Source organism: Aricia agestis, chromosome 14 (genome assembly GCF_905147365.1).
Source record: "Aricia agestis chromosome 14, ilAriAges1.1, whole genome shotgun sequence".
Lineage (NCBI taxonomy): Eukaryota > Metazoa > Arthropoda > Insecta > Lepidoptera > Lycaenidae > Aricia > Aricia agestis.
The window spans coordinates 6,742,164-6,770,065 of NC_056419.1; the positions used below are offsets into that span (position 1 = coordinate 6,742,164).

Below are 27,902 nucleotides of genomic sequence, written 5' to 3' on the forward strand. Positions count from 1 at the left end.
GTCCGTGTCTTGATCTTTTTCCATGTGAGTACTTTCCAAAAGCTAATTCTTCTCCTTTTTGTGACTCTCCGATCTGGGCATTGAAGTCACCCATAATTATTAGGTTTTTTGTTTGTATTGTTTCCGTTGCCATTTCTAATGTTTTATAAAATTCTTTTAATTCTTCTTCTTTACATTTTTCAGTGGGTGCATAGCATTGGATTAAAGACAAGGGATCTTGATCTTGTAATGCTAGTTCTAGAGATGCTACTCTGTCAGAATAGCTTTTAAAGGATATAATGTTGTTTTTCAATTGTTTTTTTACCAAAAAGCCAACTCCGTATAAGCCATGATTACTATTTGTATGGTAAAGGATATATCCAGGATACTCTAATATTTCTTCATTTTTTCTTCTAGTTTCGCAGATGCCTAACACATCCCATTTTATTTTTTCCATAGCATACTCGAGTTCTGTTATCCGTGCATCTGACATAAGGGTCCTTACATTGAGGCTCGTGGCAATTAAACTTTGTTCACGCTTTGTTACTGGGGGGCTGTAGTCTACATCCTCCACCGAAGTTCCGGTGACTAGCCGGCCCGGAGGACACTGAAAAAGAGTTAGGGGCAGTGGTTGTTTTCTCTTAGGCTTAGCAATGTTTTTAGTGACATGGTTATTTGTCTGTTTTGGTTTGCTCTTGTTGTTAGGATGTTTAGAAAAATTTTCTCCAACTGCTCCTATAATTTTTCTTTTCTTAGTTCCGGTGTGTGTTTTTTTCGGAGAAGGAATAAGATCTTTCTCGCATATATTGAAAGGCATCTATTTGGTTTGCATCTTTTTGGAAGTTGGTTTTTGTTGTTTTAGGAAATTTCGAAGTTGCCAAGTTCTGGTTTTTGGGGCTAGGGGTGTCCATTCTCTTTCTTTTCTCGTTTTCATTTCTATTTGCATTTTGAATCTTGGATTCTTTCTTCTTTTGTAACACTGCTTTTGGTAAATCGTGAGTAATGTAGTAGGTTGATTTCATTTTCTTTTTGTTTTTCATTATTTGTATCTTTCTTTGCAGTGTAGTTGTAGCAAGAAGGATTGGTCGAGCTTTTCTTATATTTACATCTTTTTTCCCCAGACGTAGCAGTCTATCTATTTCGCCTGACTCAATTTTCACATCAATTTCATTTAATGTAGATATCACTAAGGAGCTCAAGACTTCGTTATTTTCATTTTCGGACTCCGGGAGGCCGTGAATTATTATGTTTTTTCTCTTGCTGTTGACTTCCATGTTTAACAATTTGGTATTCAGTTTCTCCACCTCCAATTGTAGCCGTTCGTTTTCCTCTTGGATCGGTTTTATCCTTTCATCGAGCTTCTGCAGAACGGCTGAAGTTATATTTTCGGTTAATTGAGCCGTTTGCAAGTTAAGTTGCTCAGTCATTTTTGCAAAGAACAATGACATTTCAGGTGAAAGTTCAGTTGACATTGTCGTGGTGTACTTGACAGGTTTTTGACAGATAGTAGTTTATGGTCAGGTATGTTTTGTTTATGGATTTATGTTTCTCTATGGTAGTTTTAAACTTCGTCCGATTTATAGACAATACAGTTGGTTCTATTTTTGTTACGTTGTCAACCCTGTCAATATTGCTGCTGTTTTCTTTGTGTTGTCGCACTTGGTTTTTGATTATCGCTATCACAATTACTTGCAAAATGGCTTCCTTTTGTCTTCGCCGTGAACACAATTCATGCGATATCTTCTTATTGGTGTTAGATTGTTGTTTTCCCGAATTGTATTATCAAGCACACACGTATTGTCTAACTTTTTGATTGTCACTTTGCACTAAATTGTTCCGTTTTTGCACACTTTTATATTAATTTCACTGGAGCGTCCAACAATGCGTCTACTCTGTTTTATACCGGAACCGGAACTTACGATGTATGTATTTATTTCTTATATTTTAGATAAACTACGTGTTAAAAGAAGCTGCGCTAAAAGAGTCACTTTTGACGCAAAAGTAGAGAACCCGTCTAAGTTATCTGCGTGGAATAAAAGGTAGTAGAATAATATTATAACGAATACATGAAATTCTACCATATGGTAAGGATTTCGAAGACATCCCTTTCCTTAAAAGGAATTGTTAAATCCTAAAAGTTCAACGTCCAACGATCGCTAATTTAACAAGGTTTTATTTAAAAGATAAAAGATAGCGATTGAACCAGAAACGGAACATCTTTAACACGTAATGGCACTTTGTTCGACAATTTATTGTAATTTACAAAAGACAAGTTAAGAGAATTCGGTCTCGTTCGACAAATTTGAAACAATATAATATCGAACGTTTCACGTTATTTTGTCCCCTTGGTTTTTAAACGAAACATAAAATAAATTGTTTACATGTAAAGTAATTTTATGGTTCGTTCAATAATAAACGTAACATACACTGTTTTATTACACAATATGGCGCAACAAGTATGTACTTATTGTTTCACAAAAATAAACCTGCCATGTAAATATTTAATTCCAGGTTTTAGACACGCGGTAGGTTTCAAGCCGAGTTCATTAAATTTTACAAAATAAATCCTTAAGAACATATTTTTTGATTCAACACGAAATTCCCTAGCAGTTTCCAAAAAGACGAGGAATAAAATAAACAATTTCGATGATATTGATGAACGCAGACTTTACTGACGCAAAGTTGTAAAGATATCATTATGTGGAGTGATAAAATGGCTGAGCCGCGAGGCAAACGCCGGCCGACGGAAGTGAGGCTGAGGCGCGTTTCACAGAAACTGGGACTTCTGTATATCAAACGGGAGCGCTCGTTATATTTGTCCCATTGTCCGCAATCATTATGAAACGTTTCCTTTATTTCAAAAATTAACTTGCGGCCTTTTGTTCTAATGAATGGGATGGGGAAAATCTATTGGGGATCTGCGATTAGTATAGATGTGGCGTAAGGAGTAAAGACCAATTATAAGTAACAGAAACGTGGTACGAGAAAGTTAAATTCATAGATCTGAAAAGGGCTAACGTGAAAGCTTAACTCATAGCTACTAAAATAATAAATTGTAAGGGTGTACATACGTCTTTCTGTCTATTCACGCTCGAGACGCTGAATCGATTTGGATGAAATATTGAAAATAATAATTGACTTGAGAGAGATGAGATGCTAAGTGTAGGGAAAGTACATAAGATAGTTTTATCTCGAAAGTAATAAATACTTACTGCAACAAAGAGGACAGAAAAAAAACTACAAGGAAATCGTCGCAAAATATCCCGTCCGCGAAGCAAAAAAATCAAAAACACAAAATTACCAAAAACGAGTCCGCATTCCAATTGTACAGCCAACCCTATTCGAAGGACGTAATCCAGAGAATATACGAGAAATATAAAAATTCGCAAACCAAATAAATATATCAGACAATAAAGTTTATGACTAACACGGCGTATATGCGTTTGGAACCTTTATGGTGCTCGTAATGATACTTCCCACAAAATACGACCGCTTAATGCCGATGCCGAATTGCAATAAACCCGCATCTAGAGGAAATTTTAATATTTCTGTACTTACTACGTTGCAGCAAATGTGGAATGAATGTGAAACGAATTGAGACTTAATATGACATGTGGTCCCATTTGTTTATTATTAAATACTTCCGTCGCATCACGATAGTAGTTCGATTAACGGCCGTTCCCAATATTTGATCTATCTCTGGTTTTGCCCTACTAGAGATAGGAATAGCTCACATTAGACATTAGAGACATATATTTTATGTCAATTGTGAGCTATTCCTATCTCTAGTAGGGCAAAACCAGAGATAGATCAAATATTGGGAACGGCCGTAAGGGAATATCCTTGGTAAGATTTTTTAAGCACCATAAAGCATTATTGTTAACAGATGTAAGTACATCCGAGTAGTTGAGTTAGTCAAGAGTCTTTAACGTAGGAGAGCCATGCTTCGGCACGAATGGGGCGGCTCGACTGGAGAAATACCACAGGCTCACAGAAAACCGGCGAAAAACAGGCGAAGGCCGGCAACACACCTGCAGCTCTTCTGATGCTGCAAGTGTGTCCATGGGCGAGGAAATTTGCTTTCCATCAGGTGACCCGCTTGCTCGTTTGCCCCGTTATTACATAAAAAAGAAGGATTTACGTAGATGTAGTAGTAATGCTATAGCAAAAGGCTTCAACTGCAGATTCTAATTTGTAGCACAGACCAAAACAAATGCCGATAGAAAACACAGTTTACTAAGGTAAAGCGCAAATGCTACGTAGAGAAATAAGCATAAAAGTCCTACAGACGCGCGCCAAATCCCCGCGCGATAATACGAAATAAACCGCTTAAACGACAATTACAGTTTCTCGTTAAAACTTATAAGCAAACAAAATTAGTTAAGTTCCAAAGTATCATTAAAGAAAACTGTATCCGAAGTGAATAGAGCTATATCGAATGCATTTCCAGCAGACGAGATTAAAACTTCGACACTTGAAAGTGTAGTGGCCGCGCTCGGAGTGAAATTTACTCTGGCAAAAGTTAATATAAGCGAAATTTGTCGTGCGGCGAACAGTTTGCTGCCCAACCCACAAACTTGGCGCTTCAGCTAACTAACTCCAGCGTTTTGCCACCTGCGCTTATTTTGCGACCTTTCTTTTTAGACGAAGTTTTTGTGGCGGACATAAAATAGTTTGTAACTGCAAATTGACGTCGCATCGTGGAGGAAAAACATCGGAAGCATCTTTTTATCTAAGTTTCACATTAAGGGGCCTGGTGCCATCTAAATTCTCATACATACGTAATAACAAAATCATATTCTCATACGAAAATATTTAACATGTTTGAGTTATTTTTTAGCTTAAAATAGTAATTACCTAGGTTCCTACGCAAAAATTTACTACAAAATATTTAAATATGTATGAGAATTCCAATGGCACCCGGCCTCTTAAGCTGCCTTCACATTAAGGCCGGTATAAATAGTCAGTACTCAAGGTGCATCTCGGTTTCAAGACACGGTTCAGGCTCTGTGATTGTTTGGCTGTCAAAATTTGGACCAATCACAGAGCCGAATCGTGTCTTGAGACCGGGTTGCATCTTAAGTACTAACTATTAATAAGGGCCTTAGTCGCGAGTAGTGCGGCAGCCGCGCGACTTCTATACTATACTAAAGAAGGCAGACTTATACTAGCGATCCGCCCCGGCTTCGCACGGGTATAAAATATGAAAACTGAAAAAATGATGAAAAATTTAAAATAGATTCAGTAGTTTTGATTTATATTTATTACTACCCGTGGCCCGCATTAATGGCCGGTACCGCCGCAAAAGCTACGACCCGCAATTTTCAAATCTGTAATATCTTCGAAAATATATTTTTAAATCATTTGCTGTAAAGGTACATTAAATGAACTATGTATTTAAGGTATTTAATTGGATAAGGATTAATGCTGTATTTATTAAATTTGCTTCGAAAATTAGCCATTATTTGTCGTAAAAAGTAAATGACAAAAAAATGTTATTGTGGGATATCCATAAGAGATAGACATATAACATCGCAGAGTTTTCTGTAAGTAGACCTTTTCAATGTGTACAATACTTGGTACATTATTTTGATAAATCTCGTAGGGTTCTGCCTGCGTTTGCAATGTAAGCGGAAAAAAATTATTTACGACATCACATTAGAAACCCCAACAAACAGTAGTTATCCACTATTTAATTAATGTTATCATACTTATAAACCTTCCTCTTGAATCACTCTATCTATTAAAGAAAACCGCATCAAAATCCGTTGCGTAGTTTTAAAGATTAAAGGGAACAAAGGGACATGAGGGGAAAAAAAGCGACTTTGCTTTATAATATGTAGAGATTCTATTCTAACAAGACTATAAATATTGTCACTGGAGATTTCCTAGGGATCTTAATTCTTAACATAACAGGTGTAATAATAATAATAATATCTATGGACGCTTCACACCACGTCAGTCTGGCCCCGTGCTAAGTACCTGAAGGACTTGTGTTGCGGGTACCAGATAACGGAAATATATTTAATATATTTACACTATACATATATTTAAGATTTTTATTATATTATACACATATTTAATACACATCCATGACCCAGGAACTTTGAAAACTTTTTGTTCCGCCGGCGGGATTCGAACCCGCGACCCCCGGCTTGAGCTACCAACAGCCCACCAACTGAGCCACAGAGGTCTTAAACTTTGTTTGTTTGTTTAATTGTAATGAATAGGCTCAAAAACTACTGGGCCGATTTTAAAAATTCTTTCACCATTCGAAAGCTACATTATTTACGAGTAACATAGGCTACTTTTTATTTTGAAGAATAAGGGGTTCCGTAAGATATTTCAGTTTTTCGGAAACAACCCGAAAATTTACTTATTTTGCGTACGCTGCCTAAACTATAAAAGATAGAACTATACAATGTTTTAAGTAAATGTAGATTTTATAAATATCTACAAAAATGTCCGCGACACAATATACCTATCTATGTCAAGTGAGACACAAAAACCATTTTTTTATTTAAAATCTTGATTTTTTTTGGACTACATTTAAACGCGTTTATTTTACTCATGCTAATAATCCTTATCAAAATAAATAATTTCATCACTTAGTACAGTTTATGCAGATTATATTTGCTTTTTGAATGATTAAAATTGGATGTTTGGTTTAGAAGTTTTGGCGAAATTAAAATATTGCGATTTACGTCCGTTTCGAAGTGGGCGCTACCAATCAATGCCACAGAATAGATAATAGTACCAATGCAGGGGTGCGCATTGTACACATTGAAAAATGAAAAGGTCTACAGAAAACTCCGCGATGGTATATTTTTTTTTATGAAATAAGGGGGCAAACGAGAAAACGGGTCACCTGATGGAAAGCAACTTCCGTCGCCCATGGACACTCGCAGCATCAGAAGAGCTGTAGATGCGTTACCGGCCTTTTAAGAGGAAATAGGGTAATAGGGGAGGGCAGGGATGGGAAGGGAAGGGAAGGGAATAGGGGAGGGTAGGGAAGGGAATAGGGTAGGGGATTGGGCCTCCGGTAAACTCACTCGGCGAAACACAGCGTAAGCGCTGTTTCACGCCGGTTTTCTGTGAGAATGTGGTATTTCTCCGGTCGAGCCGGTCCATTCGTGCCGAAGCATGGCTCTCCCACGTATAAGTATATCTCTTATGGATATATCCCACAATAACATAATATTTTTTTGTCATTTACTTTTAACTTCAAATGGCTAATTTTCGAAGCGATTTTAACCAATACGGCAATAATCCTTATTCAATTAAATACTTTAAATACATTGTTGATTATGGCTCTTTACAGCTTATTTATTACGATTTTAATTTTAAATGAATATTTTCGAAGATATTAATTCAGATTTAAAAATTGCGGGACGTTAAAGTAGCTTTTGCGGCAGTACCGACCAATGCGGGCCACGGGTAGTAAATAGTAATGAATATAAATTATTTAAAATCAAACTACTGAATCGATTTTAATAATTTTTTCAGTGACTTAGGCCATAATTTATTTCATACCCGTGCGAAGCCGGGGCGGGTCGCTAGTAATGAATACAAGTCAAAACTGCTGAATCGATTTTAATCATTTTTTCAGTGGCTATATATTTTATACCCGATGCGAAGCCGGGGCGGGTCGCTAGTATGATATATCTTGCAATTCGATACTATTGCAAGCTACTACACCACATTCCGCTACTATATTTTAAAACATTTTAATGCAACATAAAAATTAACGCGTAATCACACAGACCGTATCAGATCCATAAGTATTTCTGCATTTATAACATAAACTCTCGTTAAAATATACGGTGATAATTAATTTATTTTCTTACTCATAAACTGTTATCGTGACTTTATAAAACCACATGAGGAGAATTGAAGACGTGCATGTAAGAACCAGAAAACTAACATTTTATGATATAAGGATAATAAATCATTTTTCCTTCATCATCATGATCTAGCTAATACATATATCTGGCTAAACGTAAAATGCACAGTTTTTTTTATCTCAAATATTTTTTCCGGCCCTAAAGCTTCCATTTATATCAAAAATCGGCCAAGTGCTAGTCGGACTCGCGCACGAAGGGTTCCATACTGTTATAGAGCAAACATAGACCAAAATTTGTGTTTTTGTATGGTTTTTTTTATTTTATTTTAATATTATTATTAATATTGAAGTAGACATATAATTAAGGCCTTTGTGAAAAGAGCAAGTGCCTACCTGTTGCTATTATTGATATCGAGCAAAAAAGGCCAAAAAAATCACGTTTGTTGTATGGGAGCCCCCTTTAAATATTATTATTTTTTTATTTATTTTTTTAGTATTTGTTGTTATAGCGGTAACAGATATACACAATCTGCGAAAATTTCAAAACTATAGCTAAAGCGGTTCTTGAGATACAGCCTGGAGACAGACAGACGTCGAAGTCTCATGAATAGGGTCCCGTTTTTACCCTTTAATAATAATAATAATATCTATGGACGCTTCACACCACGTCAGTCTGGCCCCATGCTAAGTACCTAAAGGACTTGTGTTACAGGTACCAGACAACGGAAATATATTTAATACTTTTATACTATACATATATTTAAGATTTTTATTATATCATACACATATTTAATATACATCCAGACCCGGGAACATTGAATACTTTTTTGTTCCGTCGGCGGGATTCGAACCCACAACCCCCGGCTTGAGCTACCAACGCGCTCACCACTGAGCCACAGAGGTCATCAAAAAGCCTTTGGGTACGGAACCCTAAAAAACGGTAATTTTTTAACTGTTTCTTAACTGCTTCTTCCACTCACGTCTTTAATTGTGAATTTAATTAAAGCTTCTCCCGTGGTTTCACATTTTCTTATCAGATCGCTCGACCATCGGTAATTACATCGGTTGCGTTTAAAAATACGCCGCGGTATAATTCATCTGTCAGCCATTTGTTTGATTAATTTCCGATGTCCCCTCTAATTTGAATTAGCGGCCCATTAGGGTTTAAATTAATATTGACCTTTGCGGTGAATAATCGCGAGTCGGAGATATGTGAAGCTTTAATTGCGCTGCGATTCTTGAAGCCGCGCTACCAGTTTTTAATGCCGCTGCACGGCAAAAATTTCATTTAATTAGCAGAAATAGAAAAGGTCAGTAAGTTATGGCCTCGTTAACTGTGCGATTTCTCAAGATACGAGATGATAATAAAAGCCTAACCATTAAAAGAATACCTACCAACTGCAACGTACCCAGTCTTACACGGCTAAGACCAATCTGATGATGCCAAGTAAGCTCAAAAACGACATGCCGTTTTGCGTCTAGATCTTGCCAAAGAGATATACTTACAGTCGAGGAACAACTCAGGCACAGACAGATAATAATAACCCTATCGTCAGCATAGATATTAATTTAACATTTTAGTACACTTCAAGTAACAATGTCTACTTGATCTTTGTTCTCGTATGCGTCATGTAACTCAACCAGTTTAGTGTGACCTCTTAATGTAAATTGCTTGCACTCAATCGTGGATCAAGATTAATGTTTTGAATATTTGATAGATCTAACATAACCGAGATGTGACTCACTTAGTTCAGCCTATGCGTACTAACGTGTTTTCACATGTTATAATAAGCAATTAAGATATAGAGCTTAGAGCAATTCTACACTGCTCCTGTGTGTTGCCAGTAGCCACTTATCATACGTTATATCATCAAAAAGGAATAACGCATTGTATCATGTTAGTCACATTATCTCATCTGCATTGCGACAATGGACGTCAATGCAATACAAGACAGAGAAAATGCAACGCATCATTCATCCCCACACTTCATCTCCCATTTGTCGTAGCGTCGAAACAACGCATCCGAACTCCAATAACACAACACACATTATCAAACGTCGGAGCGGCATCGTGGCGGCGCTATTACGGCAACACAACGGACAAGTGTGGCTTCGCTTTTAGAACCATTTAATGGGAACTACTTGCCTATTTTCCGAGCTAGCGAATTGTGATGACTGATGATCATTCCAATTTCCAGTAATAAACAAATTAGTTTGTAGCAAACGTTATAACTCGTTTAGGGTTTATTTAGTTTAGTTTGTGGTTTAAACTTATATGTGGCGTTCACACAACACCGAACATCCTAATTGAGTTGTAACCAGGGGACATAGCATGTTATGAGCTATATAAAAGCTCAAAGTTGATTATCATACGCGAAATAGCCAGTGGCTCGCCTCGGAAAATTTGCGCAAATTGACTTCTTATCCGAGCCATGAGGGAACACACTGCGAGGATTACGAAATCACTGGAAAATGTGGAAAATTCTGCCATCGCGCCCGATCTAAAATAGACGCGAAAGAGGAAAAATATCTGAAAGAAGCTCGCAATAATAAGCTGAGAAACAAAGATGGAAATTCAATACGCGGTTTACACATAACAAAGAGAAAAATGGGATACATTATTGAAGGCGATGCCTTTGTGAACGCTCCTTTGTTCGCACCAAATAAGCTGTTTTAAATGTAACGCTGCATAAACAGCATCGGTGCTAGATAGCTCGGATACTCGGAAGTTGGTGTGTGCATAAATTAAAACGAGTGTCTCAGCAAAAAGTTGACAAATGGCCTTCCACAGCCGCCGGGACAAAAAGGGGAACTAGCGTCAAGCGCCGACGTTGTTTCATTTTGCACCCGCGCCATCTGCGATTTTATTACGGTCAAATTTATAAACAGTATACAATCGCTCGCACATTTTCCGAGTTCGCAAAGTTTCACTTCACTAGAGCCGATGAAAAAGGACATAATAGTGAACTTTCACAAAATTTTTGATTCTGCTGATCAATGATCATAGAATTACAACGTTATCTTTTATTATTTCAGGAGAAAAAAAAATGATTGACATACGGTTTTGATTGCTCTAAAAGAGAACACAAAGCAGCAGAATGAAGAAAAGTCACGTCAAGTAGATTTGTTTAAATGTATCATTGCAAAATCGAGTATTTTATTTTATTTTCGTTTATTGGGGTCTCCAAACAGTCTTACATAAATACCTAGTAATAAAGTAAAGTATACATTGATAAGATTTACTAAATGTAAAACCAACGGCACCACAGATGAATAATTAGTATAGGAAAAAATAGAGATCTAGAGAGCAGAGAGTAACAATAATAATAATAATAATAATCTATTTATTTTCAAATCATATACATTCAAAAGCTTATAAATAAGGCATATTTAAGATAATTTCTAAAAGAAAAAAGTAATTATAGCGTTGGGAGCTGTACTAGTTAAAACTGTGACACAGCTCCCAAGAGTAGATTATTATTACAGGAAAGTATATGTAATTATGTGAGTGTGTAATATAAATAGTGTGTAGTTAAGTATTAATGATTAAAATTAAATGACAAGAGCACGTTGCACGATCACATTTAAATGTCGCAGCCAAAACCAACACACGTGAATAATATCACAAACGTTCCACATGTCGCAACTTCTTCGCATGCACAGATGCATGTATTGTTGGGAATTTCAATTTGTCTTTAAACATTTGTTGGGACCACAAAGCAAGACGTCGTGGAATGTAATACAGGTCGCTACAGCGTTTATAAGACCGCAATACCCCGCCATTAGACTCTAAGGCGGAATGTTAAGCGCTCCGAAACGCAATAAAGCGACATATGCACCGCAGCTCTGTTTGAGTCCGCACAAAAGAAATTATAATCCTGGGGACTGATTCTCAATGGTCGAAAGTCGTTTCGACCTCAGGCTATCTCGGGTATACAGTATCCTACACGTGCTGTTTAAGAGGATACACCAGGGGCTAGAGAAATGAAAAAAAAAGTACGTGTAATATCTATAGCTGTACCCTTACCTCAAGCCTATACCGCAGAACGCGATAGAAACAACTGCAGAAAATCAACAATTCGTTGTCCCCTGATTCCTTCTCCAAAACTTAACCGATTTAAGTACTTTTTTCATTAAAGATTAAAGAAAGGCTTGAGCTGTGTTCCCATGTTTTATTTTTTCTTGTATAATATAGCAAAATCTGTTTTCTGGATTTTTGAACACAGCGGAAAATCTGGCCATTTTTTTGGATTTTTGAACGTTCATATTTTATTTAATAATTAAATTATGAAAAATAAAAAATAGGGACATTGTATTAGAGGCCGTAGATATTCAGGAAAAAAATTATAACTCTACTATCCAGCATTATCCAGGGAGGAAACAGGGGACAACGTTTGTATGGAAGAAAGGGCGGTGTGGACTCCTCTTAACGCGCGAGTAAGGGCTTGCACACAAAACTGCAAAGCGACGTCGCGCTGTATCGCAATTCGCAAATATCTCAATTTATTCTGTTATCATTACATTAAAGTGTTTTCGCCGCGAATACTAGTGATGCGATGTCCTCCACCTCAGTTTTGTGGATATGCCCTGAGATAGCGTTCGATCGAGACAGCATTCGACGCTTAAGAATCGGGCCCCAGATTTTGCAGATATTTAAATGAATGTTAACGATGAAATATCTTTTTCAGTGCGGATTCGGCAGTGCATTCCGTAATCCGCTTAATTTTTCGCACTCTGTAGAAGACGGATTTATATATATGGATTTTATTGACGTATCTACAGAAAAAAAGACGGATTTTTATATATGGATTTTATTGACGTAACTACAGAAAAAAGGCGGATTTTTACATAGTATATTCAATGCTTACATCACAAAAAGAATTTAAAAAATATAAGAAAGGTTCCATATTATTATTTATTATAATTTATAATCATATTATAATGTTATTTAACTGCTTTTAGTTTCAAATAAGTTCGAAAAGTAATTTTACGTACAATCAGCAGTATCACATAAAATCGTAAACAAATTACAAAGCCAATATTATGTTTCTATCTCTAGCGCAATTTCTAGCTAAAATTTCCCGAAAAAGTTTCAGGTCAGATTCGAACAGATAATCTCCAGAATGTATGTACCACTTAACCACTAAGCAGCAAAGAGTTAATTGGATCAGACCCCCATTAACGAAATAAGATGGGGAATCACAGTATTAGCATAACAGTGAATTCAATTAGAGCTCACAAAGAGGATTACAACTTTAACAATGAGAAATCAAAACGGAGGCCCAATAAACTAACGCTGAGTAATCAAAATTTGTATGAAAGCGATTATCAAGTTAGAATATAATGAATTCCGTACCCGGCTCGCTCTAGAGAAGCATTAATACTCAACCTGCGGCCCGCCGGGACTTCATCAGTGGCCCGCGACTCGCAAGAAGTTAAACCATTTTAAAATTCACGCCCATCGGCAAAACAGTGCAATGTCGTCATGAGAATCGATTTCATGACGACATTGCACTGTCATGCCACTTTTTTCCACTTTTAAATCGACACCGAGCCCAAAACGCGTTTGTAGCCCGCATAAAAAACGGTTAAGTACCACTGCTCTAGAGAAATTTCTCATTATGCACCCACACTCCACGGTAAATAACGAAATGGAACGCGTAAACAAACATCTAGATCAAATAGGAATAAAATTGCTTTTAAGAGATTTATTATTTCAAGTCTTTGCATTCTCTACAGTCTACAGCATTTTTATTCGCTTTTCTTCACTTAAATATATCATTTATTATTGTTGAATTGGTATATTATACCAAATACTATCAACCTGCAAACTTCTGATGCATTTTTGGTGACTGATAAATAGCTGTAAAAAATTTAAATTGATATTATTGAACCTATCAAATCAACATAATGCTTTTTCTAAATAGCAACAGTACAAAACCTTCTAGTAAATTAACACTTCTTTAAACTTAAAGCTTTTTCAGCTCGCGAGCAGAGGATATTAAAGGATCTAGCTACCATATACGGCAGTACGGGATCAATGTCGAACCTCGAAGTATACAGCGACACCAATTTGCGGTGTACCTCAAGGCTTCGTGGAATTCGAAGGGTCTGCGTTAATTCCAGAATTTATTTAGCCTCGTTAGCTAAGTGTGAGTCTTGTCAATTAGAAGTACAAAGCGCCGCCAATGGAAACATCGCACCACATAAATCTCACACAAAACCGCGCACCCTCTATCGCGATGGACTACTTTGAAGACCGTTCCTCGCCTAACTGCCTCCGGATAGGTCTAGCCTAATAAATTGTTTAGGTGAGTCGGACGCGATAAAAATCTTTAATTTAACCCTGGTGATTCGCCACCTATTCTGGTGTTTAATGTTACATTATTGCATCTTCGTGTCTTATTTGATCGAATATGTTTACTATCTCATATTAGCCACTCATGATTCGTGACAATTTAGGGACGGCAAAATACTATTTTCAAAAACGTCAAAGGTTAAACAACTGATTTTTGAAGTTTTGACCTAATTAGTTTGGTGCACCTGGAGGCTGGAACTCGTTGATTTTCGAACGAGAATACCATTTTGTACAAATATAGTAGACCGAACAATCCAGCAACGACGTAGCTGCATTAAAGCTACTTGAAGTAGCATAATCGAGGTACAAACGGTGTTCAGATGCAAATTGCCTTAGATTAAACATCGCGAGCATCTAGCTCTTGTGAAAGCGAACAATGCGCTTGGGCAACATCGCGGGGAACAAAGGCGGATTAATAGAGCCATTTCGTCTCATCGCGCATGCGTCCCGCCCCCGACACCTTGAGCAACTCCTAACGCTCCTAAATGACATGCGTACGCGCAATGAACTTTATGAATTGCTGAACCAAATCTAGATGACTGTTGCGCGAACAATAGACATCATTATAGTAGAAACTGGAGATAGTAGAGCTAAGATATTTTGAGAAAATGAAAATTGATATCCTGCTGATTTTCAATGAAAAATTGCTGTTGCTGAGTAGAGATTAGGCAAAAATGTTACGTTATTTATTATAAGCGTACGCGCAATCAACTTTATGAATTGCAGAACCAAATCTAGATGACTGTAGCGCGAACAATAGACATCATTATAGTAGAAACTGGAAATAGTAGAGATAGGTATTGAGAAAATGAAAATTGAATTATTACTTACATTATATCAAATTAAAGCAAACGATTTACTGGTTCACAATTTAGTCCTCCTCAACTTAATGTTGAATTTTTTGTTGTTTGTGTCGGCTTCAAAAACAGTGACTTTATAGGCGTTGAACATAATATAAAAATGAAAATAAATAAAAAGATATCCATAGCCGAACATATAACCTCCTCCTTTTTGGAAGTCGGTTAAAAAATCAGCTGCATACATAGCATTAAATGTAATTGTTTATTTAAAGAATCTTCTACCAAACTTAATACAATTAAATTATGTAAAAAAGAAAGGACATGATATCGATACGAACAATGATAATTTTTACAATAAATCACAGACACGGCATAAACCCGGTGTTACCCTACTCAATTTGAGATTATAATCGTTACGAACCCGGTGTAAGCGCAATCCTAAAGCGTCAGGATATTTTATTCATAGGCTCGTGATAAATGAGCAAGGCTCCTCTCTACCACATTCATTACCTCACGCGTGGCCTTATCAAAAACTTGTTGCGCGAGCCAGCCTATAAAACTATCATTCGAGCCACCACGGGGACTGGTAACATAGTATAAAATTCAGTAGACCATCGAAATAGTATACAGTATCCATACTTTCATATTCCATGTTTCTTCTTCACGCTCAAACCTCTAAACCGATTTTGCTGAAATTTGGTATGGGCTATGGAAATACTTTGATTCCCGGGAAAGGACATAGGGTTTTTATCCCGGAAAAATGTACGGTTCTTGAGCGATAAACGAACTTTGGTGCAACGGAGTTGACACCCCATCTAGTAGAACGATAATACTTCATACATTGGATCTCTTAAATGGCTCTAGTTACCGTCATATAAACGGGTAACGAAAATATATGACCGACCAGAGTTCGACAACCAGCGTACGTCTGCATTTATAGGCTTAGGTATGCATTCAGATTTCGGGTGTGTATAGAGATTTGAAATTAGAATTTTTTAGCTCTATTGAGCCATAAAGATGAAACTCTTTCGTAGTGTTTATAATTCGTAGCAGTAGACCGTCTTCATTCTAGACCGCCTAAAATTCCCACGCACACATAAGCGTGATTTCAGGTAACTTGAAGTACAATATAGTAACAAGTAGCACACACATATAACTTTGTCAAGGTCACGACTGCTGTACTGTATTATATTTATACTATGCCAGTCGTTTATCATTGGTAAATAGCAACGAAACGTATAACTTACATTCAACGTTATTAGAAATAAAGTGATAATCAATGATGTATTTCGCCTAAAACGTTAAATATTGCCGTGCGCGGTGCGAGGCTCGGAAATAAATCTTGCCGTTGGACGTTTTCGTGCAGTAGCCGCCTTAATATGACAGACGAATAAATTATAACAATAAGAAATTTAGACAAACGGGCCCTGGGACTTCCGCGGAAATGAACAGGCATCGCAGAATACGCTTTAAGTTTTGTAGAGTCGTATGTAGAGTATAGACTTATTAAATGAAGTAAAATAGTTGGTAAATATTTCCTTTATATAAAACTTTTCAGGGCAGTAATTTAGGGTATATATACACATTAAAGGGTAGCAAGGTAAAAATGTCTTTGCGTAGAAATTAATTTTACCGCGCGAGAACCGCACACTTCGGACAAAAAACTATCCCTGAGCCCTTTTAAATTATCTCTTATCAAAGCCACTCAATATTGCTTATGATTTTTTTAGACGCAGATTATTTCAAATCTTTTAAATTTTTCATACTTCTCGACTATTTCGAAATGGTATTTCCGGGTTGTGTTTCCGTGGCACCGACGTTATAATGATGAGTTATTTTATAGCGGTGATAAATATAATGCACCGACTAGATTCACACCGATGCCCACACACTAAACAAATTTTATTACAATAGCCACATAACAACGTACAACAAAGAAAGTCTTCGAATAAATTTCGATTCGGAAAAAAGTTAGGAGCCCGTAAAGCAAAAGTAGTAAGTATATTATAGTTCTTTATTGACTAGTTATGGGACAAATCATAGCCAAATATTTGTCTTTACCCGTATCTCTACTTTCTTTGAAAAAACTTTAGCAGCTACATTTATCCGGGATAAAAGTATCATATGTCCCCCCAGGACTCAAAGTCAAAGTCTCCATACCTAATATCAGCAAAATCGGTTTAGCGGTTTGGGTGTGAAGAGGTACCAGACAGACAGACAGACACACTTTCGCATTTATAATATTAGTATGGATTTAACTACTAATAAGTTGATAATCAATAAGTTGATTATAGCGGCCGTTACTTGATGATGATATTTCCTATATTGGTAAGCAGGGCTCCCGAGAAATGCTATAGAATTGAAAACAGACTGAACATTAATGAATCAGGTCTCAAATGTATTTCAAGAATCCCGTTACATAGAAACATCCACCGAGCCTGTTGAATGGCGAAATTAATCCTTATTAAGAAAATACTGATCTAACGTCCGTAATAGTTTAAAGATCTCAATTCAATTCAAAGTTTGAACTCGAACGCTGATATATAACGTCGGGCGACACGACGCAACTGCCAAGTATGGCTCCCATGCATAGGGGCTTAAAATACGTTATCCCAGTAAATATAATAATTCTGCGACAGCGATAGCGGTTCCAGGGAACGGGTTAACAATCGGTCAATTTGTAGGGCCCGCGGGCTGCACATTGCACAATGCCACATGCCCCACTGTGGGCTGCGTTAGCACAACGTCCTCTGTGCGGTGTTGATCATATTTCTACATGTAATGAATCTGATTTGTATTCTCTATAATACTCTATATCGAAACGATTGTGAGCAAAGTAAAACATTCATAAATATCAATAAATTCATAGAAATTTTCCCATCTATATAAATTGATAAACACCCATAAATGCCTCAAAAGCATGAGCGTTTACCCAGATGGGTAAATACGGTCTTAACACATTGACATATGACGGACGAAAGAGAAGAAAATAAGCTTGGAAAGACAACTTGTGTAAGAGCAACAACTAACAAGGCATGTTTATTCCTCTGCGTTAACGTTGCGACGTCGGATATAGCTGCGTCGACGTAACTCTCGAGCCATGTGCGTTGCCACAACGCTGCCGTGTGACTTGTCCCAATAGCACACGCTGCTCATACCTACGTATACAATCAAGATGTCATTTTTCAACTACCCACGCCGGGATACAGCGAGAAATATGGCGAACACGCACCGGCCCACAAAAGCGTCCCGCGACGTCGCGATACATATCTAGCCGCAGCTTCGGTTGTTGTTTCATTCGACAGAGTTATGACGAGATTGCTGGCCGATAGTTTAGTGAATTTTTGAAAATAGAATTGTTTGAAATTGGAAGTTTATACAACATTCATCTAAAGGCACATTGCCCAGAAATTTCGCTAAAATGGTACATTTGGTTCGGACTTTAATGACCCTCGTAGAGCGTTTTCCTAAAGTAAAGATTTAGATAATCCTAAGGTAGAGTGTATTTCCTTAATCGAAAAGCAGAGCTATTCGTCTAGGGCGGGTTCGACCAAACTGGAGTAAAATTTTACTCGAGTATAACTGTCTCCTAATCTAAGAGTAAGCTGGTTTTGCGTTTTTCCAACTTCTAATCCAAGAATAAGGTAATTACACGGGAGTAAATATTTACACGGGCTATTTTGGTGGAGTAAATATTAAACTGAGAATAGTTGCACAACAGGGTTCAACTGTCACGGTCGGTGTCATTGTGAACTATAATTGACATTTTATTTCATACTCTTTGAGTAACTTGGTAAAATGCAAACGATAATAACCTAGAGTAAATTAAAGGAGTAAAATTATTCTCATGATAGTTATACTCGTGTAACTTCAAGTTTGGTCGAATCGGGCCAGTATTTGACAGAGAAATGTAAATAGACGTAGTTGTTGTTCATTCTCATAGTTTTGAAACGTAATAAGATAACATTACAAAATCGTGGTGCGCTCTCCAACTATATGCACCAAACAAGGGAAACAAAATTGACGTACGTTTACGTAAGTGTTAAAACAAGTATCACGTTTTGCCACGCTCATTACAGTTCACAGAAGTCAGTGCAATTCATCGGGGAAAATGGAAACCGGCAGATAATAGTAATTATTGACACGAACCAACGCGAATGGTGCTTCACAAAAAAGGCACTAACTCGAAAATTCCACATAACGGCGAAAAACCCTTAGGGCACTTAGGGCGAGAGTGCGAGACTCGTTTGGGAAACTATTCAATGCATGGTTATTTCGGAATTCAGATAACATTCGCAGACTAGGTACCATCGAAACTACGTGGTTTGGTTGGGGTATGTCAGTTTAATATTAGTTGTGATTCGTCATATGGGTCTGACAAAATGCGACCAAATTATGTAGGTCCGCCATTTGAATATGAATCTAATTCTCTGATAGTAAACACGGCACATCGACCAATTTACAATGATTTATGAATGCTAAGTTTTTATGCCTCCCATATAAAAAATTTAGTTTGTTATTATTTTTAGCAATATTCCGCGAAAACAACTTCCACCTTTAAGTAAATGAGTGAGTGTACGCATAGACATGCGTACAGCACCTCCCTCCTCCCACACTGCCTATGCGTACACTCGCATGCAAGAACTTGCAAACACCACCACCACACAAGCAATAATGTTGGCAAATCCGTAGAGTCTACGAACATGTTCGTAGAGTCCACATCCTGAGGATGCTCCGGTGTTGGGGCGAAACGCGCGTCGAGGTTTTCAACCTGCATGGTGGTGAGGGGCCTTGCACGGATTTGCCAACATTATTGCTTGTGTGGTGGTGGTGTTTGCAAGTTCTTGCATGCGAGTGTACGCATAGGCAGTGTGGGAGGAGGGAGGTGCTGTACGCATGTCTATGCGTACACTCACTCATTTACTTAAAGGTGGAAGTTGTTTTCGCGGAATATTGCTAAAAATAATAACAAACTAAATTTAAACTATGGATTTCCGCAAAGTAACGCCTGATTCCATTAACCTCCCATATAAATTTTGGTGACGGTGGCTGGTTCCAAAATTTTTAGAGCGCCTATTAATTTTTAGAGCGCCCAAGTGTGTGAGCAGCACACAATAATTGTTCCCTCTTCTCTTACACTCGTAACCCGATGGAACCTGATCAGGAGAAGAAGAGAAACTATTTTTTCATGCCCAAGTGACTATTGTCAGATGATCAGGAGATCAGCCTGCATTATCCCAAAGAAACTTGGAAACATTTTTCATCATTTCAGGACAATTTCTAATTATAGAAAAAAAATCCAAGTTTGTTTGTTCAATATCTCAGTAGAACAGAAGCTTTAAGATTATTATTTTATTGGATTGACTACATTTTTCCTATCCGCGTTGCTCACCGTACACATCAGATACGATAATTTAAATCTAAATAGAATGGAACAGCTAACAAATTATTCGCGATGTTTATGGATGTTTAACGACGATCATACAATATTATCGATGTAGGAAGGATTAAGTGACGCTTGCGATTCATAGTTAGATACGTCTGTAACTTTATACGCGATGATTATCTTGATTTAGAAGAAAATCGTAGGGACACGGTAAAATACGTGAAAGCTTATTTTTTATTGAAATATATAAACATTTATAAAATACTAGCTGTCCCAGTGAACTTTGTGTCACTTTAAAACCTTCCCTGGACTTCTACGAATATTTTAAGACTAAAATTAGCCCAATCCGTTCAGCCGTTTTCGAGTTTTAGCGTTACTAACACAATTGAGAATCCATTTTTATATATATATATAGATACATAAAATATAAGCTTGTATTTTTTTCGGAACATCATCCACTAACGGCCGTACTTAGATGATAATTACGAAAGATAATTACTTAACTGCACTGGGACCACACCATTCAACACATTAAAGCAATTTATAAAACAAAAAATATATACTTATGTTGTTATTAAGTCCATGGCGTGATGGACTACAATAATTACAATTAAGTAAGTAATAACATTATTTCAATTATCCTTGGTGCGAAAAACCTATACTTATACAAAGATAGCCAAAAAGGATATGGGCGAATAGCCAATAGACGGCCCCAAATTACATAATAAGAAAAACTGTAATTTAATTGAGTGTTAGACATTTTTTTTTAAATAAGGGGACTAACGAGCAAACGGGTCTCCTGATGGAAAGCATACTTATATATTCTCCCTTACACCACAGAATACATTTAGTACAAGTACTTACACCAAATAAAGTTAGAAAACGTTTAACTGATACCCATTTTTTTTAGTAAACTTTTTATTTACTTACATTAAGTAATCCTCTAATTTCCTTTTCTTTTAATCGTAATCTACTACATATTAAATAGTTCCATTTACCGTGAGTATAACATTATTAAACGTATTTAAGGCTGGTATAAATAGTCAGTACTTAAGATGCTCGGTCTCAAGACACGGTTCAGACTCTATGATTGGTTGGTTGTCAAAATTTGGACCAATCACAGAGGCGAATCGCGTCTTGAGACCGGGTCGCATCTTAAGTACTGACTATTTATACCAGCCTAGATAATTTATACTTGAACTTGGCTTGACACGCTACCGCGTGTCTACTTGCTTAGAATTCACATATTATATGGTTTTCTTGTGTTTAAATAAGCTTTGTTGCTAAGAAAATAAAATAAATAAATAAAGCAACTACCGTCGCCCCTGGACACTCGCAACATTAGAAGGACTGCAGGTGCAAAGCATGTAGCTCATTATGTTAATAAACATATGTATTAAGTAGGTTGTAAATTGGTCGGGTTACCTTAATCCCCGTTGACAAGACCGATCAAGTAACGTAGACCTTCTACGATTCAATTTCTCAGACGATACTATATTCGAATCTAACCCGATAAATAGGTACATTTTGAAAACAAACACTAACGCAATATACAGCGGACATTCGCTATAACTTCAATTAGAAGCGACTCGTTAGCAGCCACCATTGTATGCGACACAAAAGATGCCACCGAATAGAAATAGTTTCCCTTAAACGGCGTATTCACATCTCATTTGTTACGTTTCCTTATCCACGTATGCATTTTCATACGTTATAGCGCTTTTAACAGTCTATAGATGTTATCTGCTTTTTACGATACTGGATTGTAGAATTCCTCCCAAACGGAGAAAACACTTTTAGCCTTTATACTGTCATGAGCATATATAATGTACATTAAACTAGAGAGAGCTTTTGAACGATTCTACATAATATTATTAATTATTATATATTTTCAAAGAATAACACCGCCTTATGTTAACTGTTACTTAACAGAGATTTCAGCTTTAGCTCTACTGTTTATTTGTCGTCATCCAATTTTATTACATGTAGCCAAAACTATTGAACTAGCGCTATTAAAATTTTGAGACACAATTGTTGCATGAATTGGGAAGAAATCGGCCAAGTGCGAGTTGGACTCGCGCACGAAGGGTTTCGTACCATTATTGTGTTTTTTGTATGGGAGCCTCCCGTAATTATTTATTTTATTTAAATTTTATTATTAATTATTAAAGTATAAATACAGCTGACTGCAGACTATTTTGTGTACATTTCAAGTGCCTACCTACTGCCATCATTGATACTGAGCAAAAAATGTTTGAAAAATCACGTTTGTTGTACGGGAGCCCCCCTTAAATATTTAATTTATTTTGTTTTTAGTATTTGTTATTATAGCGGCAACAGAAATACATAATCTGTGAAAATTTCAACTCTCTAGCTATTACCGTTCTTGAGTTACAGCCTGGAGACAGACGGACAGACATCGAAGTCTCAGTAATAGGGTCCCGTTTTTACTCTTTGTATACGGAACCCTAAAAATCATGTTTTCTTCTTCGCCATATTCTTAAATCTAAGCTGTTCCGGCCTCCAATATCTTACAGACACATTTTAATGATTACTTAACATTTATTTAATGAAGCGTTTGACAGAAAATGGACTGGAGATTACGTATATTGGAGTCCAAGTATTTTGAAGTCGAAATAACAACTTCTTATGCAAACCAAAAAGTTAAAATTTAAAAAAGTTGCGCTGCAAATATTTTGTGGCAACAAGCCGTCATCCCTGTGACCATTCACAGCCTTTTGCGCTGTCTTTATGCTATAACAGCAACTCAGAGACAAAAAATGAATAATTAAATTAAAGTAAGCGGGCTCCTAGACCATCCTAGACCTACAATAATATTGAGCTATACTTTATTGAACAACTTATTTGACAATAAGATTGAAAGGCGGGCGCGTTCAATATTAACCCTAGACGGTCAATAATATCACGCAATACGACGTGATATTGACAATAATGGCTCGTCTAGGCGGCCGGTATGAGTCAACTTCTCTGATGGCATGTATCTTACACGTTTAGAAAAAAAAATGTTTTTTCGAGAAAAAAAAGGAAAGTACCTGTGAGATGGTTGCCGGTGAACTCGAAGTCGTCGTCCTGATCCCAGTGCTTGAGCGACAGGTTGGCGAGCGGCGTCGCGTTCGCGAACTCCAGGTTCGCGAAGTGCCAGTCCAGGATCTGACGGTCGCGGACTGATAGATACACCGAGCTGCAAATACATACTAATATTAGGGGTAAAAGCGGAAACATTCAATTATTAAGCTATAGCCGCGTACTGACCATTCGAGCAGCCTCGCGAGGCACGGGCCGCGGCACGCTCGAGGGTGGCAGCGCGTACGTTGGCCTCGAGGCACCTCTTGACCACCCGAGGATTTGCCCCACAAGGCAGCCTGACGAGGCTGCTCGCTCAACCAGTACGCGGCTTATTACATAGGTTAGAGCGCGGCGACCGAATCAAAAAAATCCGTAACGAAAAACACCTAACATTCGTTCAGTTCGGCAGACTTCGGCTCGGTGTGGCTCGGGGTGCTCGCCGCACCAACCGGCACAGCTGTAACGTTGCCAAGCTATAGCACAGTGTGTGTGTGCGTTCGACTGGAGTTCGAGGAGTGTCAAACGTATTTTTTTTATTATCATTTTATGTTACCTGTCCGTTCAGCGTGGAATGTCCCATTATAGATTCGAAATAATAAATACTACGAAAGAGCTACTGAGTCAAAAAATGGTTCGATTTTCGATGCACATAAATGATGCATTTCGTAGAATTTCCAAACTCAAAGTTGGTCGTGAAACTCGTGTTGGTCTATAAAAATTTAAATTAGCGTACTGGTGCTATACGTATTTATGTCAGTAACTGGAGTCAAATTTGAGCGGTCAAATACCGTCAGTTCCTATTACAACTATTTTTACCTTCATTCAGTGATAAAATATCATTTACCTGGAATATTATCATCTGTAGTAACACTAGTAACATTCTGTGACGTCAGAGTATATTACTGGATACATAGCTGCGTCATTTCTCGGTTTAGTCTCCTCATATTGAACTCTTTTAACCCGCATTTACTAATATAATTATCATTTACCTGGGCGGGTTAGCCTCCAACTGCGTGATTTTATCCTCTATGGTGGCGTTCTGTGACGTTAGAGTCTCGTACTCGTTGCACAGCTGCGTCATTTCTCGGTTTAGTCTCCTCATATTGAACTCGTGGAGTATACCGTCGGTCACTGCTCCGTTCTCTTTCTCCAAGATTAAAGCCTCTTTCTCCGCCTTCATTGAGTGCAGGAGCTCTTTGATGTCGGACATTCTGTAAATTAACGAGTTTCATTGTAAAGTTACAGTTGATACTCTATTATAATAATAGGTTGAGGAAAAAGTGTGTTCGCATTATATAATATTATGTTATACAATGTTTTGCGTCTTTGTGTTTCGAGCCAATTAGACAAAGCGATGCATATGTCGCAGCCGACTGGTTTAAATAGCCGTTCAATCAAACAGCTGGCCCTTTGACTGAACAACGCTATTCAATCACACGGCTTTACGTCGTTTAGTCGACTTGTTGACTACAACGTTCAACACTACAGCTAGACGACGCTTAGCTAACTGGTTTAATGGCAAATTAACTAGGGTGATAACCTTACCTACTTTTGGACTTTCTGGATTGTGTTTGTTTTTGTTTTGGCGGGGGACTGCTGTTATACAATGTTTTGCGTCTTTGTGTTTCGAGCCAATTAGACAAAGCGATGCATATGTCGCAGCCGACTGGTTTAAATAGCCGTTCAATCAAACAGCTGGCCCTTTGACTGAACAACGCTATTCAATCACACGTCTAGCTTTTAGATTGAATATTTTAGTCGCTCAAAATGTTCAACACTACAGCTGATTCAAAAGCCGCCGTCTAATTGAAGTAGTTCAGCGCGCACCGCTGCGGCGCTAGGTGCGTTTTATTTACGATATGGCGTCAACTAGCAGGTGTTTGTTGGTGTTTGTGGTTGTTTTTCGGAAAGAAAATAGTTAATAAAAGTTAAAAGTGTTATTAAAGAGACAAAAGTTATGGAGGCACATACTAGTGAATCAAAATTTCAACAAATATTCGAGGAGAAGTTACGGGACTATGAAATACATCACCAAGGTATTTATTGCAATTCCATAAATAATAAATCAGCTATAATTATTGTATGTGCTAAATATGTTCAAAATTAGTTAGAATACAGTTTTTTCAGCCCCCCCGAAAGGGGGGTTCGGGGGGCACAGCCCCTCGCCAAAACAAAAACAAACACAATCCAGAAAGTCCAAAAGTTGGTTAGGTTAGGTTAGAACTTAGACCACAACACAGAGGGAGCCGAGCGAGCGCAGCGAGCGAACTGCGGCAGTAGCCGGCGACCGTCATCAAATAAAAGGAAGGGGTTGGGGGGCAGTCCCCCGCCAAAACAAAAACAAACACAATCCAGAAAGTCCAAAAGTAGGTAAGGTTATCACCCTAGTTAATTTGCCATTAAACCAGTTGGCTAAGCGTCGTCTAGCTGTAGTGTTGAACGTTGTAGTCAACAAGTCGACTAAACGACGTAAAGCCGTGTGATTGAATAGCGTTGTTCAGTCAAAGGGTTCAGTTCAGTTCAGTCTAGCTGTTTGATTGAACGGCTATTTTAACCAGTCGGCTGCGACACATATATAGCTAGTGTGCTTGTTTTGTGTTTAATTTACACTGATACTCTAGCGGGTGCCAGTTTTTCAGCTTTAGGCCGAATGAATCGCCTAAATGTTGTTCAGTTAGAACATAATATCAGGATCTTCATTCTTCACGCTTAAACCGCTGGATTTTGATGAAATTCGATATGGAGTGGCTTTGAAAGCGGGAAAGAGCATGCAGGTTTTTATGGTTTAAAATGTACGGTTCCCGCGCAAAAAAACTTTTTGCGCATGGAAGTCCCTGGCAACAGCTTATTTAGTTACATCAGCTTTTTATCGTACAAAAATATTACTCACTTGTTAATGTTTGCTTTCAGCTTTTCCTGAAGTGTTAAAAGCGCTTTCAGGTGTTGAATCTGTTCGAAAAAAAATGTTTCAATGATAATTAATAAACTAGCTTTTTATCGACGAAACAAAATCACGTTTTCTGTGAAAATAAAACTGGACGGAAAAGGTAAAAAACTTCAGAGTTTACAAACATTATACATTGATTAGGAACTATTTCTTGCGTATATTAGGCAGTAAAGTTGGCGATGAAACTCAAAACAGTAGTGCGAAAGGTATTTTCTATTTAAATTTTATTCAACATTCTATTTATTTTTGTTATACGGCGTTACAAACTGCTTTTGTGCGTACTCCGTGTTTCGAAAACCGGCGATTTTTACACTTACGTCATTATAATACAGGGTGCAATTAAACCTTCCTGCCAAATTTTTATATATTGATCCTTGTTAAAAATAAAAATACACGTATTTTTTCTTTTATAGTCACTCAGTACTAAAATATTAAGAAAAAACTTCCGAAAGTTATCCTAAAAAACATTACAATTAATGGACACAATGTGCCCCTGCGCGCGCGCCTCATCCCGCGTCACCCCCTCTCATTCCCCCGCGCCGTGAGTGACCGTTCTGCAACGATTTTAAATGGGATAAAATGTCATTGAAAAAAAAATAACACCCATTTTTTTTTGGTTAAATGGACTCTCCTAATAATACCTAAGCCCTGGAAAAAAAATTGGCTTTAAAGGTTTAATTGCACCCTGTATAGGTATCTAAAAAAACTAAAAACCTTTTTTTTTTATTCCAGCTGCTGATTCTTCTACAGCTAACAAGCGTAATGCCTAAACGACGTATATCAACCGATTTAGAAAGTGGCGAAACCGTGTTCTATTTCAAAGACAGCAAGGAAATCGATAGGATGCAGCCCAACAGCCCCAACCACAAAGGTGCTAGATCCGACACAGAAGATTTGGACGAAGACGATAAAGTGAAACAACCACCTTTGCCTACGCCCAGACGAGTATATTCTCAGGAGTGTAAAATATGTGTCACTGTTTGTTGCGGATCGGATTGCCAATGTGCAAACCAGCTGTTGCCCTCGCTTTTGAGGGCATCACCTGGTTTGCAACCAACCACAAAGAATCCAATGGCATTACCCATAGAAGAAACGAGGAGAGGTTTCAGCAACCGGGACTACATAAAAAGTGTCCTAACCAATGATGGAGATATCAGCTCCGTGCTGAATAATTTAGTCAAAATCACCTTGCAGAAGGTCGATATGATGAAGAAAATGGATAATATGAACGTCGAAGGCTCCGAAAATTTTGCATAAACCACTCTTACCGCTGAGATTTTTAGGATGCTGTTTTAATCAACCCTACTCCTTTCATTTTAATGTAAGTATTAAAATCTACGAATAACAAAAACTAAGGAAACGTAACTCCCATACTTCAACCGTTTGAATTTGGTTCCTTTTTGCACACTAAAATATGGCAATAGCAATGAAACACTTACACTCAAATTTACGAAGTCACTTCTATATTTACACAACATTGTGTACCATGTATTCGGTATAAA

At 37.5% G+C, this 27,902-nt stretch overlaps 2 protein-coding genes across 2 annotated transcripts in view; one reads left to right on the forward strand and one right to left on the reverse strand.

The window, feature by feature from the left end:
* LOC121733849 (lysine-specific histone demethylase 1A) overlaps nt 1–27,902 on the reverse strand; it is a 437,211-nt gene that overhangs the window by 404,713 nt on the left and 4,596 nt on the right. Inside the window, exons 8-10 of the mRNA XM_042124231.1 lie at nt 26,344–26,402; nt 24,443–24,664; nt 23,420–23,568 (exon numbers count right to left, since the gene is read on the reverse strand). Of these exons, the coding sequence (XP_041980165.1) occupies nt 23,420–23,568; nt 24,443–24,664; nt 26,344–26,402 (430 nt within the window). The remainder of the gene's footprint in view (nt 1–23,419; nt 23,569–24,442; nt 24,665–26,343; nt 26,403–27,902) is intronic.
* On the forward strand, nt 26,524–27,714 carry LOC121733851. The gene is made up of 2 exons (XM_042124233.1): nt 26,524–26,606; nt 27,133–27,714. Exons 1-2 carry the CDS (start codon nt 26,580–26,582, stop codon nt 27,655–27,657), a joined length of 552 nt encoding a protein of 183 aa, XP_041980167.1. The 5' UTR covers nt 26,524–26,579; the 3' UTR covers nt 27,658–27,714.

Coding starts and splice junctions, on each gene's coding strand:
- LOC121733851 (XM_042124233.1), top strand. CDS start 26,580: ATGAAACTCAAAACAGTAGTGCGAAAG. Junction 26,607..27,132: donor TCAAAACAGTAGTGCGAAAG/GTATTTTCTATT, acceptor TTTTTATTCCAG/CTGCTGATTCTTCTACAGCT.